Genomic DNA, 19386 nt, shown 5'->3' with positions numbered 1-19386 from the left:
CTGTCAACTTTGAAAATGTGATCTTAAGCAGAGTGACTGATGGCATAAACTCATTTATCACATAGAGCCGTGTTTCAAATGTGATGGGGCACAAATTTAATAAATGCATTCATTGCAATTCCTGAGTGGTGCTTTGGCTACGAAACGTAGTGCACACACTGTCTGAACAAACCAACCAATCAAGACTACTGTATTTGTAGAGCTTTGTGAAATTCTTTCTATCTTTCATAATTTTTATTTTTGGGGAGTTTAGTGCTGTTTCATTTCATCCATTAAAGATGTTTTGTTTCATTACATTGGTATTAATAAAATTCCTCAAATGACTTAAGATACCTGTGTGTCTTGTGTGTAAGTTTGGCTCAGTGGTATCACTCTTGTCAGAAGATTGTGGGTTCAAATCTCACATCGCGACTTGAACTTGCATAGCCTCAGCTGACTGGGGGAGTTTTGCCTTGTCGGAGGTGGCGTCCTTTAGATGAGACTTTAAAGCAAGGTCGTGTCTGCCTGTAAAGGTGGACGTTAAAGATCCCAGGGCGCTAATCGAAAAGAGAAGTGGTTTCTTCCGGGGTTCTGGCCAACAATCCCCTAAATAAAATTGGTCACTTGTTTCATGGCTGTTTGTGGGACAGTTCATGGCCACCACCACTTCCTCTCGGTGTCAATAATTCTCATTTCCAACTCCCAGTACCAACCATTGCCGCAACTCATGCTGTCCACGTGCGCCCTCCGGAAAGGCGAATTGGACCTTGGCCTGAACAAACAATGCTAATACCATTAGCTCACTCAACACCAGTCCGCATGCCAAGGACGGCCTCTTGTTGGTCACAGCACCAGGTCCCCGTTTCCTCCCACAGGCCGGTGACCCCCTCCGCTGCGTCGATTCATCCGAGCCCCCACCCCATCCCGTGTCCTCGCTCCCTCTCATTCCTCTTCTGTCTATTGTGTTTAACTTTCTTCCTGTGTTTAGTTTATCATTTTTTTCATTTTATTTGGTTTCATATGCTTTTCATTTTATTTGGTTTCATATGCTTTTCATTTTATTTGGTTTCATATGTTTTTCATTTTATTTCATATTATTTTATATTTGTGAAAAATATGGGCTCTAACTACTTATTTTGGTGATGGCTTCCACAGACTTCTGGAATATTAATTCTTGGTTGAGCTAGTGTGACTTAAGAACATTAAAGATGTTAGGCAAAAAAAAGACCAAGGTCCATCTAGTTTGCCTTCCTGGACGTCGCATGCACAATTCCCGAACTACCTATGTAATATATCCTATAGACTAGTCATGACAAAAGACGAGGCCACTGCTAGTTGGCTCCTAGATAGTCAACGCCTTCTAGATGAAAAGGGTCAAAACCAGAAAAGTTCTCGTCTTGACATAGAAATGGGTTCCATCACGACCTGAGGCTACAGCAATTAGCAACTTAAACCAGACAGCATGACCTTTAGTGCCATGTACGTTAATAACCTGAAATTGACAAGTTTTTAAATTATATAGGGCAAGGGGCGTGCTGGTGTAAAGTGTGAAATCCGTTCAATAGGATAAAGGGAGATCTGCATTTTGATTCATTTTTGGTGGAGAGATGTCCAGTTTTTCAGCAATTAGAATTGTTCTGCGTGTTAAATGTCACCCGTTTAAAAGGAACCAAATCTCTGGGAAAAGAAGAGTTAGCTTTCCCTGAAGCAGTCTCTCTACGCAGACAACAAAACTAGTTGCCTGTCATAGTATTCTTGTTCTTCTGCTGGACGTGGATAATAGAAGTGAGTCCAAAGCACAACCACATTAATTTTGGTTTTGCGGGTGCCTAGATCTGCCTAGTTATCCAGCCCAGCTTTATTAATACATGATTTTGTCTTTCATTCAGAGAAACTTTACTGTCAAAACGGAGTGCACAGATGTTAGTGACCTGTCACCCATAGATTTTTCACAATAAATTTTCGATGCTGCCCAATGTGACTTTAAGCCCTTTGGAAGCCTGTTTCTTCAAAGCTGCTTTTCTAATGCCTAGTGTTTAAATGCTAATTGCATAGAGCTCCACTGATTCCACAAGTATTTTCTTCTGACTAGCGCACAGATGGGAGGTTTCATTAAGTTAATGATGGCAAGTCGACATTGCAAAGTGATTCCAGTCTGTCGGTCTCTAATCCCCACCTGCAGAGCCACACAGTGCCATCTCTGGAGCTTGGGTTCACACACGTGGCTGTAACCATTAGTGATCTGCACTATTGAGCATTGCTTAGTAAAACCACTAAAAAAATGGTGCTCTGACTCATGAGTCTCATTGAAAGACATTGCTTATGAAGAGCTGTGAAAATGTTTTCTCGTTGTGGGTGAGGAATGAAAATAAAAAAATATTTCCTGATGTAGTTTATTCAGTGCCTCCTGCTTCAAATGTCATGGGTGAAGGATCAGCTCAGGTAAATCTGAGAGATCCCCTTATACTTTGGTGCCTGGACTAGTGCATAAAGAATAGTTGTTTTGAGGAAGACAGTGTGTGGAACAATTGTGTACAGCTCACGTGAATTTGTTGAAATGAGAGATGGGGAAATTGAAGAAAATGAAAATTCCCAGTGTGTGCTTGAGGAGATGAGTCAAGCAAGTGCCACAGTACGATGCTGATTCGTAGATGTGGTTGTTTTGTTGAGGCTATTGCACCTTGAAGATACTATTTTATTCAAGAAAGTTTCATCCATCAGCAGAGCTTTACTGAGAATTATAATGAACTGGATTTTCTGCCTTTGTTTTTTCTTTCTTTAAACCTACCTTGGATGGATTATTAAATCTGTCACTGAAAGAACCGAATTAACAGTTGATGTACAAAACTTCCTCGATTTGGCTGCCTCTACTGAATCAGCTCATTCCTCGTCAGCCTCAGCAACTCCTAAAAGCCATTCACACCCATGTTAGCAACACCTTTCTTCCAGTTTTGAACCAAAAGTTTTCTTTTAAAAATACTTCAAATCCAGAAGAAATATTAATCTTACCTTGAAGTCTGCAGGGAGCCGTGTAGCTCAGTGGTTAGAGCGCTCGCTTTGCAAGTGTGAGAGCTGAGTTCAATTCCAGGCAGAGGGCGAAACCTTGGGCAAGTTTCCTTACTCCACACAGAGCCTAATAATAATCCCTTCAAAACCAAAAACAATAATAAATTAGTCATTTTCAATCTACGACTGTTTGTGGGACATTGCTGTGCGCAATTGGCTGCCGCGTTCGCCCACAAATATACAGTCAATTCACTTTACAGTGTGCTCTGTGAAGCGCTTTGGGACGTCCTCCCGACGTGAAAAGCGCTATATCAAATGCAAGGATTATTATTATTATTATTATTAAACTCTAGCATCAATCACACATGACCAGTGCATAAGTAGTCCTGAGATGTCCCACCAATCTAACTGGAGCCTCCATCTTTCCAAGTGTATCAAAAAGTACCATCAAAACATTGCTTAGGAAGTGAAACATTTCTTTGGAAATGCTGCTGTTAAACTTCTATGTATTTGTATCTCCGTCAAGGATGCTCCACTGTTGTCATTGGCCTAAGTTGTGAGTGAGAGGTTTTGCGACTCCAAAGTGGTTGGTGTTTTGCCTGCGATCGGCACTTTGACCCTATCCAGTGTGCAAGCCCAATACCTGATATCTGAATGTACTGTAATCCTATGTAACCTATACCTTGTACTGCTGTAATGTACCTTGGGTTGCTGTTATTAATCAGTCAGTGGGGTTAGGTCTGCTGATGCATAATTGCTGCAGAATGAGGATTGATAAATTGGTGTGTTTAATTCCCAGTTGTGTTGATTATTATCTCCCTTTCTAGCCACTCCAAATTCTGCCACTATCCACAATTGACAGCAAGAGCCCAGGAGTTTAGGTCTGTGGTATATTCCAACCCTTCGTCAACAATGACGGATTTTGAACTGTATCCCCTTGCTGTATTTGATCATAATAATAATCCTTACATTATCAGCGAATAATGCTGTTAAGCTTATTCAACATCTAATGCAAAGTCAGGCTCTGCCTAGCTCAATAGGTAACACTCACAGTGGGTTCAAAACCCATATTGGGATGTTATTGGGTTCACAACACACATTGGGATATTATTGGAGTCAAACCCCACATTGGGATGTTATTATTATAACAATAATAATAAATCCTTGCATTTGATAGAGTGCTTTTCACGTCTTCTAGTTCTCTCAAAGCGCTTCACAGAATATACTGTAAAGTGAATTGACTGTATATTTGTGGCAAAATGCAGCAGCCAAGCAGTGTCCCACAAAGAGTCGTGGATTTCTTGAAGGATTATTATCAGGCTTGTGGAGTAAGGAAACTTGCCCAAGGCTTTTGCCCTGTTGGGAATCAAACCTAGATCTCTTGCTTGCTAGGCGAGTGCTCTAACCACTGAGCTAAAAATCAACAACAAAATTACATTTGTAGAGTGCCTTTCATGTTGGGAGCATGTCCCAAGGCGCTGGAAGATCAGTGTTTCAGACCTGAGCTGGTGGATCGGGAATGGGGAGTGAACGAAGGCACAGTCGAAGAGGAGGGTCTTGAAGGAGACAAGGGAGGGGGTGAGGTGGAGGGACTGCAGTATGGAGTTCCAGAGGGTGGGGCAGAGTGGCAGAAGGCCAATAGTGGGGTGGACGAGGCGGGGGACATGAAGCAGGCAAGAGCCGCTGAGCGGAGGGAGCGGGCAGGTTGTTGGGAGGTTAGAAGGTCACAGAGGTAGGGGGAGCAAGGCCATGGAGCATTTGAAGGTGAGGACCAGGATTTTGAACTGTATCCTCAGTGATGGGAAACCAGTGGAGTCGGGCAAGGATGGGGTTGATAAGTTTGTGGAGCCTGGTGCGGGAGAGGACGTGGGCTGTAGAGTTCTGGATGATCTGCAGCCTGTGGAGGGAGGAGTTGGGGAGGCCGACAAGCACGGAGTTTGCGTAGTTGAGCCTGGATGTTATGAATGCATGTGCGAGGATTTTGGTCTGAGGTGTGAGATAGTGGCGGAGCCGGGTGATGTTGCAGAGGTGGGGGAAGGTAGAGCGAGACATGGCACGGATGTGGGGTAGAAAGGATAGTTGAGGCCAAGGTTCCAGACTGGCTCAGTGAGGTGGAGAGCGCATCCATGGATGGTGATGCTGTCAGTGCCCGAGGTGTGGAGGGGCTGACGGGAGCCAATCAGGAGGGCCTCGGTCTTGTTGACATTCAACTGTAGAAGTTAGCTCTCATCCAGGACTTGATGTCTGGCAGATATTCTGTCAGGAGAGTAGTGGTTCTGGAGTCGAGGGTGGAGGCAGAGAGATAGAGGTGGGTGTCATCTGCATACATGTGGAAGTTGACCCCATGTCTGCGGGTCGTGTCACCAAGAGGGAGCATAATAGAAATTGAAAAGAAAGGACCTGAGGAACTCTGCACAAGATGGTGCGGGGCTAGAGGAGAAGCCGTTTGCGGAGACTGTGTTAGAGGTAGGAATCTGGTGGGAAGACTGAAAAAAGTTCTTCTGAATTGTAGAAGGAGACAGCGTTATTGTACAAAAAGAAGCCAGTAAGTAGATTGCGGTCATTTTCTACATTTTAAATAGAAAGTAAATGTTTTATCTTTGTCCTTCACGAAGGAAATGGCTATTTTGAGTAAGTTGCAAGTGATTTCGTGTTCTCTCCCCGATACACTGAGAATGGCTGGTCAGCTCATTTCCATTCTGTACAGTATGTTGTTGGGAAAGTAATGTATATCCCCATAGATGTCATTATGTAGAGTCCTGTAGCTCAGTGGTTAGAGCACTCGCTTTGCGAGCGAGAGACCTGAGTTCAATCCCAGGCAGAGGGCGAAACCTCGGGCAAGTTTCCTTACTCCACACAGAGCCTAATAATAATCCTTTCAAACCCAAAAACAATAATAAATTGGTCATTTTCAATCTACGACTGTTTGTGGGACATTGCTGTGCGCAATTGGCTGCCGCGTTCGCCCACAAATATACAGTCAATTCACTTTACAGTGTGTTCTGTGAAGCGCTTTGGGACGTCCTCCTGACGTGAAAAGCGCTATATCAAGTGCAAGGATTATTATTATTATTATTATTATTATTATTATATTGTCCATCTACAATTATTTCTTGTTCTAACTGCACATTTCTGATGTCCAGTTGAAACAATAATTGAAAGCATGGGTGGAACTTGACCATGAGTCAGTGAAATTAGATATCCAATTCAAGTAGAAAATTATATTTCTAATTGAGCAGGCGCTGCCCCTGGCTAGCTCTGTATAGCCAGGGGCAGCACCTAATAATAATACTCTGATAAGACACCGAATCACATTGTTGAGACGTCAAAGCACTTCGCAGGATATACTATAAAGTGCATTGACTGTATTTTATGGGAAAATTTTATATAGTGATGATATGTGATATACACCTGGTATATCTGTGTCTTGTTTACCTACAAAATAGAGTCACTACACTTCACAGTAAAATATTGTGAAGTGCTTTGAGACGTCTCAACATGACATGGTGCTATATCAAAAATAAGTTCTATTATTCCAGGAGTGCTGCTGCAGTCACATTACTCTTGGCAGCTGTACTATAAGCTTAAAGAGAGCGTGAAAGCCTACAGACTGGAGAATGGCAGCTGGGGCTGTATCCTTGATATAGAGATATTAGCTGGACTCTGCATACCTCAGTTTGCTAATTAGATAGACCATTCAGTTAAATTCATTATTGTTTGGCGATAACCAACATGAGCTTAATGTTGACTGCAACCGCTGGCTAGGTTTGTATTGATTAAGCTCTTTATTGGAGTTTGAAAATATATTGCTGCCTCCTTGTCAAATGCAATATGGCTAATTATACAGAGAAGTGCATGAAACCCTCCAGTGTACAATGCAGCATCAGTTGTTTCTGGTCTCAGATGTATTGAAAGCCAAGAATTGGCAGTACATTTTTGCTTTCTGTGTAAATTGGAGCTGATTGCAACTGGCTTGCAGCCCTCGTGTGGAAGTGTCCCATTTGGAAGGACACTCAGCGAGCAGTAATGAAGATAAATACTGAGGTCTCCTGCTGGGATTGGAAAGTGGTGTAAACAAACTGGATGTGTGACCCAGTTTAGGTTCAGTGTGACTTGGTTGGAATAAGCAGGCCAGTTTTTGGAGGGATATCAGAACACTTTACAACTGATTTTGATGTTTGAGGGGGTGGGAGTGCTGTTACTCGTGGAAAAAAATAAGCTGTTGTCTTTCCAAATATTTGACTCGAGTTGCTCGATGTATTGTTTCCATTGACTCCTATAAAATGTTATGACATTTTTAGCTCAAAATGATTTCCCTCCTGAACTGAATTTACCTTTTTACTGGGCTCAGTGTGTCCCGGCGAAATTGAGTTTTATGTTGAAATGTCTTTTTATTGTGAAAGTTGTAAATGGCAGCAATATTTCTCGTGTGCTAAATTGAGGCTTTGTATGAGGAATATTGTTGCAGGGATGTGCATCCTAGAGGTTTCAGCACTGAATGAGCTCAGTGAAGCAGATCGTGTTGTATGCAAGTGTGTGGCATAAGGATAATGTCCTACTTTCCAATACAGACTGCTGAGAACTTCCCTGGAGTTTTGGTTGTCTGGCCCTTGCAGAAATACTGCACTGCAACAGGACGTGCATTTATTGGCGTTCAAAAGATCTGATTTGAACTGATTCAGATGATGGTTCAATAATATAAAATCAGATTCCTAGGAAAGATCAGTAAACTGCTTTATTCTGTCACTGCCGGATTAATCATCACATTGTGTCAGTAATAGTCAGTGGACTTGGCAGCAGTGTCTTGGCTTGTATCTTATGGAGGCTGACGACACTTCTTTTCTGATGGTAACCCTCTCTGGATGCAATTGTGCTGCCTCAATTTATCTTGAAGCATTTCCACCTAATGGAAGGCTGCTGTTAGCACCCACCACCTAAGCTAAAACGGGTTGGCTTGAAGCAATGGTGTGGTAGTTTCTGCCGCTTGTCTAGGTAGGTTTTTGGGCATTGAGCGCAGCAAAGGCAGTGTTTTACTGGCTGCGATTGGCTGTGACTTGGGAACAAATTGGCATTGCTGGCCAAGCGAGACATTCCCTGGAGATTGGAGGAAACTTTGGGGAGAAAGAAGTTGCAGATTGTGTGATATATGAAGTGTACGTACGCAAATTTGCTGCCTTGGGGTCTGCATTGCATGGTACAACCTGGGATGATGCCAGGCGCCAGCAGCATCTGGCTGCTTGAGAACAAATTCAGTTTGATGTGGTTGTCAGGTAGTTTGCAAGCTAAATGCGGCATGAAATGTTCTTTCACAGTGAATTTGAACACTTCATTCTATTTTACAAACTAGTAATGAAAGTTGAGCCCATAACGTTTCAAAATTGGCACCTTCCATTCTCTTGTGTTGCTCGTAGTTAAATCCATTAATATATTCAAACAATTGCCCTTTACAGCCAAACCAAGATTCATCTCTTCTATACAATTGATATAATTTATTTGAGCATTTAAAAGTTGTGTTTTTTTTTTAAAAAGTGTCCTGTTTCCTTTAGGAGGATGTTGGATGTGTAATAATAAATTGTTAGCTCAATCCACGACTGCTTGTGGGACATTGCTGTGATAAAGTAACCAAAGTAAGAGAGCTATTCCTAATTAACTGGAGTGACTCGTTGCCACATTGTACTTGCGCAGTCCAGTGTGAGAAGCTACGAAAAGTGGAGTCCTGTTGCGTAATGGCGTTGTTGCTGGCTGCTTGACTGGAGGGTCTGTAGTTCTGTGGCAGTTGGATGCCAACAAGTTCAGCTGTCTCTGTGCTCTTCATTCGCTTCTTTGTGCTCCAATGCACAGTTGGCTTTGCTCCAGTCTAAGTGCGAGGTAACGGCTATACAACTGGTGTGGTAAAGTCAAACTTTGCAGGACGAGCTGTGACTGAACTAAGCTGATATCTCAAGTCAGTTGACACCTCGCGGTTGCTAACGCTCCACCCTCTCGGGCCAACTGATGTTCTGTCAGATTGCTGGTTAGACAGCACTGCTTGAAAGGGTCTTAATGTCTTGACATCTTACATAAACAAGATGGAAGGCATTCACCTTCCTTGATTCCCTCAACCTCCCTGGCCTCTCTCAATCTCAGCGAATCCTGTACACACCTTAGCATATAGTTTGATCTTCAAGTCCCTTTGCTTCCTCACATTTGATCTCTGATCAAAACTATTTCTTCACCTTTGTCATGCCTCCGCCTGTATCTTGCATGAAACCAAAGAAGTGACGTCCTGACACTGAGCAGCTAGTACCACCCACAGATAATCTAGATGGGCCATCTTCTTAACCACATTATTCAGGCATTAACAAAGCTTTGGCAACATTTTGTGAGTAGTTTAGCAGAATCTAAGGGAGTTGATATTTGGTCTCTCCTTTGGATTGAGGAGACTGCATCCTCTGAGATAATCTTCACCTTGTCCATGTGGTAAATGAACTTAAGGAACCAATGTACTAATATTGGCACCTTGGCCCAGTTTTATACACAAAAGTCATGAGGCTGGTAGAATCTTCAAGCATGACGTGTGTTTACTTGATTTAAACATTTTAGTGTGCTTGTTTTGTTAGTATCCTGAACTGCTCAAGGCTATGTTCTTCAAGTGTTACATTAGCAAGCGTTGTTAAGGATTAACTAGCACTTCATTGCATTCATATTTCAATTGATGACAGTATTTCTAAAGGACTTTTTTTCTATTAACGGCATTTTGTCGATTGTATTAATTTCAATTCAGCAACAGCTTGTCAGTTGGTGGTTAACACTGTTGGCCAAAATGTCTAATCTTTTTCCTTCCTTAACTGGTGAAAATAGTTACAGTCTACAAAAAACAGGCACTACAGTACTGTGTAACCCTTGCATAAGATGTATTGAATGGTGTTTGTAGTGGGGAAAAGTAATTGAAGTGATAGAATTGAGTATTGTCACAGAAAGCATTTAGTGACTTAATTATATTTTTCCTTAAAATTCATGAATATAAACATGCTAAATAACCCTCATGACAATAGGTTTCACTGTCCACATCTTATCTTAAACATTGACCTGTATATTTGGATGTTTTGGACATCGTACCTTGAGGAATTGTTGAGCCATTGCTTAGGCAACTGAAAGGGACTGATTTTGGAACCTAAAATCTTTGAACTGGAGATCTGAACTGGAGAAAATATTGAGAGCAGAGCTAAGCAGGTTTTTAGAAAGTTGAGATCAGTGGATGGTGTAGATGCAGATAATTTAATTTGACCTAGAAGTGAAGCATGGAGGTATAAAATTAATGAGCCTTGAGCTAGATTTGAGATTACAGTGAACATTGGGTACGTGGCATATTCTTCTAGCAAAAGCAGTTGTGGATAGTTACCTCAAATTGGTTGATAAATATCTAACTCCAAATGGGATTGAGGGTTATAAAGGATAAATACAAATTGATTGAATGATGTGGATAAGGTAATGGATTCTGAGCTGCTGAAATCATGGACATGTTGTGGAAGGTAACCATTCAAGGGTAAATAATGAATGATCTAAGGCGAGCTATTCTGGAGATGTTGCTTCACGTACAGATATGGGGAGAAGAGAACTTTGAAACATTTCCTCCAATTTTAAATGAGCTGGTCAAGCCTATGGTTAAGTAGATCGTAGTCTGAAAGGAACTGGCTTGATCAAGCTAATAAGTATTTCTTCCAGGTTTCTGTTCAGTGTTTGTCATGGCAGCTGAAAGATGGACTCATAATTGTAATGTCTGTGGTTCTAAGAAGCAGTAAAACGAGTGCCAATCTGTCAGTGGTCCCTTTGTGGAGCTTGGGTTCATCGTTTGGATGGTACCTGGATAATTATAAAGGCTTCTCTCGACATACGCATATCAACATTGTTAAAATGAACTGATGTCTAACCAATCTTACGACCTCAACTGGGAACTGCAAACAGCTGGTGGCAAATCTTTAATATTAACCCATCAGGAGATCTGATCCAACAGGACAAGCAGATGCTCAATTAGAGTGTAGTTAGTGCTTGACCTTTTTGTACACGTTACTGAAATGCTACACCGTACCTCCTAAGACCTTTTTGCTCTCCAGTGTTCAAATCAAGCATGTTTGTTCGTCTGTGTTCAGTCTGAATCAAATGCTGTGCTCTGCATTTTAGCATGCATAACCAGGGAGAGTAGTTAGAGATCCATTTATGTTGGACAGTAGGTTTCTTTCTCTCTTTTCCCCCCCACCCCCCACTGATGTCCATGTTGTTGGTTCATGTGAGACGATTTTTTAAAAAATTAAATAGATTTAAGGGAAGCTCAATAAGACTTGTCACTTTCCATTTGCTTTGATTGAAGATATGTGGGATTGTCACAGCAGGAATATATCCATATGCATTTTTACTAGTGGCTGAACATCTGAATTATGAGTTCAAATGGGTTCAGCCTTTGTGAAATCACTCACAGCTGATCATTTATTTTTTTCTATGAGACAAACAGCTGCTTCCTGTAGCTGGCCTTCAGATCAGCTTCTTCAGAGCATTCTTTGTGGTGTGGTATATTTAACACTATAATACTTAGTTCATGAATCTCTTAATGAAGGTCTCCACAACGTAATAAAGTGCTGCATCAAATGCAAGGATTATTATTTACAAAGGGGATACATTTAATGAACTTTGATTTCGGATGAGGTTTTAAGCATTGGATCAAAATATATTATTTTCCCATATTATGAATCAGAAGGTTGTAGGTTCAAGTACCAAAATGGGACTTTGAACTTGGCTGGCACTGTGGTGGAGTGCGAGGGGAGCACCACATTGTGGGAGATGCTGTTCTTTGAATGAGATGTTAAACTGAGGTCTTATCTGCCTGTTCAAGTTCATATTAAAGATCCACAGCATTAGTCCAAAAAGAAGGGAGTTTCTCCTCTTCTGATCAATGATCCCTGTGTTGGCTGCTGATTTTGACTACAAATGCAGTCACTACATTTCATAAAGTATTGTGAAGCTCTTTGAGACATGTTGACAAATTGTTCATTCAGTTCGTGGCTGTTTGTGTGACAAATTGACTGTTGCTCTCACTTACAAAATACATGGTCACTACACTTCAAGTAAATCCTTTGATGCGCTTTGAGAAATCCTCCTGACGTGAAAGGCGCTATATTAAATGTACTGATTGTTATTATAACAGCCTGACTGTTTAAAATCTGACTGGTTCAGGCACTTGACAACTTAAGTAAAATTTTATTTCCACTCTTTTTACAGGTGGATGATGAAATCTCTTCTGGCTGCAACCATGTAAGTAATTAAGTCTTTTCACTATGACACTGCTGGTACTTGTGCATATGTGTGAACTAAGTGCTTGTTGTTATTGTTGTGTTTGTGCTTCGTTGGAAAGTTCTTAGATGTTGGTGTCCAAACCTGATGCTGCTCTGACTGAGTGGAATTGCAAGCTGTAGAAATATTAAGTTTTTTTAGAGAGGAATATAATGCAGAATACCTACAGAGCACATGTATTCCAAAATAAATCCCATTAAATCAACATGCTAACTGCCCTGATTACACAGCACATGTTGGTAAGACAGCCTAGTCGGTTGGCAGGAAGGCAATCCTCAGGAAAAATTTCATGCAAAAATTGTCGTGAATTTTTGGTCGGAAGCAAAAGGAGAGCAAGTCTGTGCTAACCAGTAACATTTTAAAAGCGTAAGAGTAGAGAGACTTGGGGATTAAAGTACATTCATCTTTAAAGATGAGATGTTCTTGGAGAGCAGTTAAGAGTATTGTATTCAGTTTTCTCACCCCACTTTAGGAAGCTTGGAGATTTACTCGGTTGAATCCAGGGATGAATGATTTGACCTATGAACTGGGACTATTTACACTGGAGTGCGAAAGGTTGAGTGCAGGCCCAATAGAGGTCTTTTAAATTGAGGGATTTGAGTCAATGGGGGAAAATTATTTCCACTGGTTGGCGAGTCAGTAACTAAAAGGCATCACTTTAAGATAGTTAACCACTCAAAAGGGGAGATTCAGTAGAATTGTTTTTAATGTGAGTTGGTAGCATGTGGAATGCCCTGCCACTTGCGGTGGTCAGACCAGAGTCCATATTATTTTTTAGTAGGGAACTAGATCAATATCTAGAAAGGAGCAATTTGCAGGAGTACATGGAAAGAGTCGGGAAAAATGGAACAGCATGGCTTGCTTTTTCAAAGAGCTAACATTTGCCCCCCCCCATTCTCTGCCATAAATATCTGGTGCTGAGAGGAGAAAGGTATTATCATGATTTTTCTTTTAAGAAACTGTAGGCTAAAGGCAGTGTTGGGTACAGCACTAAACCACCATGGTTTTATGGAGTTGGGGAAAGGAACAATTGAGTTAGACATAGCCGTGCTTGCTTGAGTTTAAAATTCTGTTGATTCTTGAAGGAAGGGAACACAAAGGTGGTAAGGAGTACATGTTTGAGGTCCTGGGTAAGATCAAGTTTGAATACAGATAGGCCACTCAGTCTTGATTTTAACTGTCAGCATACAGTGTGTAAAGGGGCAACTTGGTAGTTCAGAGAAATGTTGAGTGTAGTTGTATTAAGATGAAGAAAAACTAGAGAGGTTGGAGGTGACGAAGGGTTTTTTAATCAAACGATGTACGTTTATATTTTGCTCAGAAAACAATTACACAGTGGGGCCAAAAATGCATAGGAATGAGGGTTCCCTTGTTGTGAAACTGATCCATATATTCCTTTACTGTGGGAAACGAATAGTATGTCCCAGGGCCTTTGGACGTCCTCCTGACATAAAAAGCGCTATACAAATGTAATTTGTTGTTGAAACAAGATCCATAATCTCTCAAATACCATTTTGCTCTTTCTGAGAACAATGTACTATTCTTTGTCTCTCTGTCTATTCTCCACTCAACTAGCCAACATATTGCTTGTGCTGTGATATGAGGTACACCTTGCTCTGATCCCTACCATATTTCTCTTGCCCAAGCTTTGATACACTAACTGGTATTAGTTTGCGCTTCCTAGGATTACATGTTCCTTCCCTCGTTTGAGAGCTGAGGTGAGTTACTCCAAGTAGCACCAGTTGGTTTCAGCACCACGGATTAGAGAAGAAAAATTGTCAGCCAGGTTTTCCACTCTAACTTTCTGATGAATATACTTGTGGTCGTCATTGGGAGAAGACAGGATTGGGCTTGGCTGTGATTTTTTTTTTTTTTCGCTTGTGCTCCCCATTCCTGGTCGCTGTCGAGGTCAAATCACTTGACAAAACTATACGCCTTCTATATGAATAATTGCCAATTCAGCAAGGCATCATGGAGTGTCTGTTCTGGATTACACGAGGAGCGAAAGTGAGCCAAATGCCTTCAGGGGAAAGAGAAGATAATTGATACAAAAATGGAATGACTCGATGTATATTTTGGGGTTAGCGGTGAGATGTCTGAGTGAATTACGTTCTGCTTACTGAGATGTCGATCTTTCTGCTGACGGTCAATGATTTTGGTGTGGGGGAGAATGGTCGTAATCACAGTAAAAGAGGAGGGTCTGGAGACAAATCTTAAAGGAGGGAAGAGGGAAGTTGATGGGATTCCAGGATGGAGTTCCAGAGAATGGGGCAGGTGTGCTGAAATCCCGACTGCCGATGGTGGGGCAGGGAAGGTGAATACAATATTTATTCTATTTTAATAAATTACTTAACACAGACTCTGCATGTATTCAATCTCTTTCCAGCTCCTGTGGAACTACAAGCTGAACCTGACTACAGACCCTAAATTTGAGGCTGCCGCTGGAGAGGTTTGCAAAAGCACGCTTAGCGAGGTGAGTGAATTCTCCGTGAATTTACAGAATGCAAACATCTACTTCACCAAGTACAATAGAGCCGGAGCTGTAATGTTATTCCTGTGGATGAGATGCATTTTCTATACTACCAGGTTTCTCTGAAAAAACTAACCTGACAATAAACCTGTGCTATTGATTCACTGACACTCCCAACCCCTAACCTTTTGTCCATTCATTTCTGATATGTGTTATAGGTTTTCAGGATTTCATAAGGCAAAAGGAGTACTCTCGGAGTGCTATAAATGTCAGAACAGCGATATTCTGGCTGCATTTTCATCCTTCCAGAATTTACTCCTGACCTCATTTTGCTACATAAGGTTAATGGGGCAATGTTATCAGTTTAATTTTTAGAAATGTCCACACTCACATTCTGTTCAGCAAAGTAAGATGGTCAGGACTTCAGTAAGAGTTCATATTACTGCTATCAGGATAGACAGGATAGGTTAGGCCTTTTTCACTAGAAGAGAGACATTTAAAAGAGGGCCTAATAGAGGTGTTCAATAATAATGAAAGGATTTGATAAGGTTATCATAAATAGGCTGTTCCCCATTGTTCAAGGATTAGTAGGGGACACAAGACAATGACTTCTAAAAGATAATTCAGCAGAAATTTCTTTACGTAGAGGGTCATGAATGAAGCATGGTTGAAACAGATAGTTTAGATGCACTTAAGAGCAAGCCAAATGTACACATGAGGGATTAGAAGGGTTTAGGAGGGAGTATGTGTACTTATGTAAAATATAAACACTTGCATAAAAAGATTGGCCTGATTACCCTATTCCTGTGAGATTTACATGGATAGAGTTTCCTCAACACTATAGATGGAGGATTTTAGAAGAGGGATACGGGTGCATGTTTAGTGCAAAATGCCTTAGGTCCCGGAAGGGTTAAATAGACTCTACCTGTTTGAAGTAAAGTAGTCACCAAGATTTGTTGCTGCACTTACATCAGTTTAATGGTAATGATCTGTGCAAATACCTACCACACCACAGTTATCGATGAGGCTCATTTTTTGGTGTTTATGCACAGATATAGTTTCAAGAAAAGCATGAAAGCTGGTCAAAAGATGTTACTTAGAAACTTTTTTAGAAATAACCTTGAAATTGGGTGTGTTTTACTTTTGAAAATGATCCCTTTCAAGGAAAGATCATATTCAGTCTCCGACTTTTTATTTAAGCGCTGTCCTGCTATGACTCTTTCATCATTTAAACAGAGCCTGCCATATTTCACAGATTCTTAATGTCTGTAAAAACACAGCTCTAGTTATAAATATCCATACTCTTAATCTTCAAAAAGTGAGTGGCCATCCATTGTACAGCAGTGCACTCAGCTTCTTGACCTTGCTTAATCTGGTTTAAAATCAAATTCTGTTGTGTGTACTTTCCACAAAGCCCTTGATGTAATTTAGTGGTTCCTTGGCCTGATGCAATGAGAGTGCCAATGTGTTTCCCCACCCATCTGGATCTCTGAAATTCTGGTATTGGTTATACTAGCGCAGTACTTCTTGCACATCAGCGTTCACACAGGACACAGTCAGTCTCAGGGACAGGTTCTTGCCTGTTGGCAGGGTAAAAATATTCTCTGATTGGCAGAGGGTGCTGTTGATTGGTGTGGGAGGGTGGGTTCTTGTTTCTGGTGCGCGGCAGGGGTTGGGTTCTTTTTTCATCTCTCTGTTGACGGGTACATTATGCAGCAGTTCCTTCTTCTTCAGCACATTGCCCATTTGTGGAACCTCCGTGTGACTGATTCTAATGAATTTGGCAAAGAGATGAAGTTTATACAGTGAGTCCTCACGGTTTCTCCATCTTGCTTTATATGTTGCGCGCGAACACCACATTAGATGGAGAAATTTTAGAACAGGGATGCAGGTCCATGTTTAGTGCAAAATGTCTTTGGTGTCAAAGGGGTTAAAACAGAATTGATCTATTTCAATTAAAGTTGTTGTCAAACCTCTGGATGATATTATATGGCTCGAAGGAAATGGAATTGCAAAAGTTATGAATAGTGTCACATTTTAAGTGCTTTAGAACATCCTCTTGATGTGTAAAGCGCTGTATAAATGTTAATTTGTATTCTAACATTTGCGCATGCATAAAACCTATTAATTCCTCCTTTCCCTTGTCCAGATGAAAGAGTGTGCCGAGCAGGAGCGAGGGAAAGGCTACATAATTTCTTGTTTGGTCGATCACCCGCAAACATTCGAATACCAGTGCCGGCAGTTTGTTACCAAAATGACGGCCATCATATTCAGCGACTACAAACTTATCTGTGGCTTCATGGACGCCTGCCGGAACGACATCAACACCTTCAAGTGCGGCAGCATTCGGCCTGGTGACAAGGTACAGCTCTACCTGCTTGGTTAGAAATGCCCCTCATTTGTATTTTCCCTGGATTGGTGCTGATTTCCTGCAGGTAGTTAACACTGCAGGCTTCTGACAATCATAAATTGGAACAGGAATTTGAAAAGGAAACATTTGCAGTGGCATGGGACAAGAATAGGGGAGTGGGACTGATTGGGTAGCTCTTCCAAAGAGACAGCACAGGTACAATGGGCCGAATGACCTCCTTCTGTGCTGTAATATTCTAATATATTGTGGTTAAAACATTAGATAATTTTAAAACATTAGATAATAAGTGCGGGTTGTCAGACAGCTGTTGACTAGGTTGCTTCCTTTCCAAAGTATATGGGAAGTGAAGGTGGTGACCCACAAATTGGACATTAGCGTCAGGAAGTGGCTGGTACCTGCATTGAGTCACCTTATCACGGGTTTTATCCCTGTAATAGTATGAGAATAGCTAAAACTGCAATTGGTTTTAATTGCTTGGTGTAATGTCTAATCTAATTCCTACTGTACTCCAGCAAGGAAAGAGTGGCAGACTTTCCAATAATACTTTGCCCTTTGACTTTAATTATCAGGTTGGCACAAAGTAAATTATCCCTTATAGGCATAACTCCGATTTAAATGGTTTGACAGCTCAGTGAAGTCTGAAAACAAATGGATCACTATCAGCTTCTCGGTTCATTTCAAAATCTTGTTCTGAGCTATATTTTAATATGCTCCACTTTTTGTCTTCTCTCGCTTTTCTTCCCCTCCCCCTTTCCCAACACAAAAGTAAACTTCCGTGACCCAATCCGAGTCTGAGCACCCAGCAGCTCGCGTCTCTGTAAACAATAGTGATTGGTATGGTAGAAATCGCTGACTGGGGTGCCTTGTCTTTCCGCAACCCTCCTCCCAGGCACTATATCAAATGCAAGGATTCTTATTATAATAATAAAATGATAATAATAATCCTTGCATTTGATATAGCGCTCTTCATGTTTTCCAGATATCTCAAAGCGCTTCACAGAATATACTGTAAAAAGTGAATTGACTGTATACTTGTGGGCTAAATGCGGCAGCCAATTGCACACAGTAGTGTCCCACAAACAGTCGTGGATTCAAGTGATCAATTTATTATTGATTTTCTTGAGTGATTATTATCAGGTGTGTGGAGTAAGGAAACTTGCCCAAGGTTGCGCCCAGCCAGGATTCTCTCGAAATGGAAGTGTTTTGGGCATTTATTACTTGTGTGTTAATCGTGAGCATGATTGCTGTGCGGCAGTAACCCTGAAAAGACTTGAACTTGTTTATGTAAAAATTTAGTGGAGCAGAGCCACCTTTTTGCTGCCTTTCATAATATTTGTTTCTCATTTGTTTGGCCAGATTGAAGTTACTGGAACTGTTCTTGGATGCACTGGTAGTTGAGATCCTCATTGCTTGTGTGCCGTTGAAAAACAAAATGGAAATAATAGAATATTCCAGCACAGAAGGAGTGTCTGCTGGATGATGCTAGCATGCATACTTTTAAAACGAGGTGACCTTCAAATGTGCATCTTTGAGTGGTAGGAATTAGTTGTCCACACTGATCAATTGAGAAGCTTGTGCCATTCTTCCCATAGGTGACCTTTCACTTGTTAGATATGTTAGAATTTTGTTCCGGCTACAGGTTCAGCTCCTTTTTTTCCATAGGGTTTTGGGTTGTTTCATCTTACGGGAAACCCAATCTTTTTACCATTTCCCAATCTTTCTTTCACATTTCTCAGTAATTTAGCGGTAGGCTATTATCTGGGTTGAATGATTTGAGATGTTTTGATGCTATTTGCTTTGGCAAGTTCAGTTTTATCCATTGGTGCTTCAATTAATTTTCTGGTTAATTAATCTCTGCATCAGAAATGATGTGGCTTCAAGAATTTGCAATAAGTGTCCTCCAGCTTTCCCAGTGACAGATGAACAGTGCACATTTGTTTCTTGCTACTCAGTATTTTCAAGAGGTGAAAATTCTCAGAAGCATGACTAACCTTCCAAACAAATAAGATTTTTTTATTCAGTTAGTCAATACTGCATTCCTGTCACATAAGGACCTGACCTTGATGCTGACACGTGTGAAAGCTATTGGAAGATGTGAGTTTATTGGACTGGCTGGTTTTCACAGAACCGTTCATTTTGAATTTCCAAGTGTTTAGCCCATTTTTACGATGCTTCATACCTTTACAGTAACAGTCTCTTCCAACTCTCGACTGCCGTGTCTTGACGTACTGTACAA

General features: G+C 41.1%; 1 protein-coding gene across 1 annotated transcript in view; it reads left to right on the top strand.

Annotated features, from left to right (window-relative positions):
- The window catches only part of LOC121850153 (Golgi apparatus protein 1-like), a 41780-nt gene that overhangs the window by 18440 nt on the left and 3954 nt on the right, over nt 1-19386 (top strand). Inside the window, exons 3-5 of the mRNA XM_042340415.1 lie at nt 12238-12270; nt 14696-14782; nt 16929-17141. Coding sequence (XP_042196349.1) covers nt 12238-12270; nt 14696-14782; nt 16929-17141 — 333 coding nt within the window. The remainder of the gene's footprint in view (nt 1-12237; nt 12271-14695; nt 14783-16928; nt 17142-19386) is intronic.

This window comes from Callorhinchus milii, unplaced genomic scaffold, assembly GCF_018977255.1.
Source record: "Callorhinchus milii isolate IMCB2004 unplaced genomic scaffold, IMCB_Cmil_1.0 Scaffold14, whole genome shotgun sequence".
Lineage (NCBI taxonomy): Eukaryota > Metazoa > Chordata > Chondrichthyes > Chimaeriformes > Callorhinchidae > Callorhinchus > Callorhinchus milii.
Note: the sequence above shows the minus strand (reverse complement) of the source record. Positions and strands in the feature narration are given on the sequence as shown.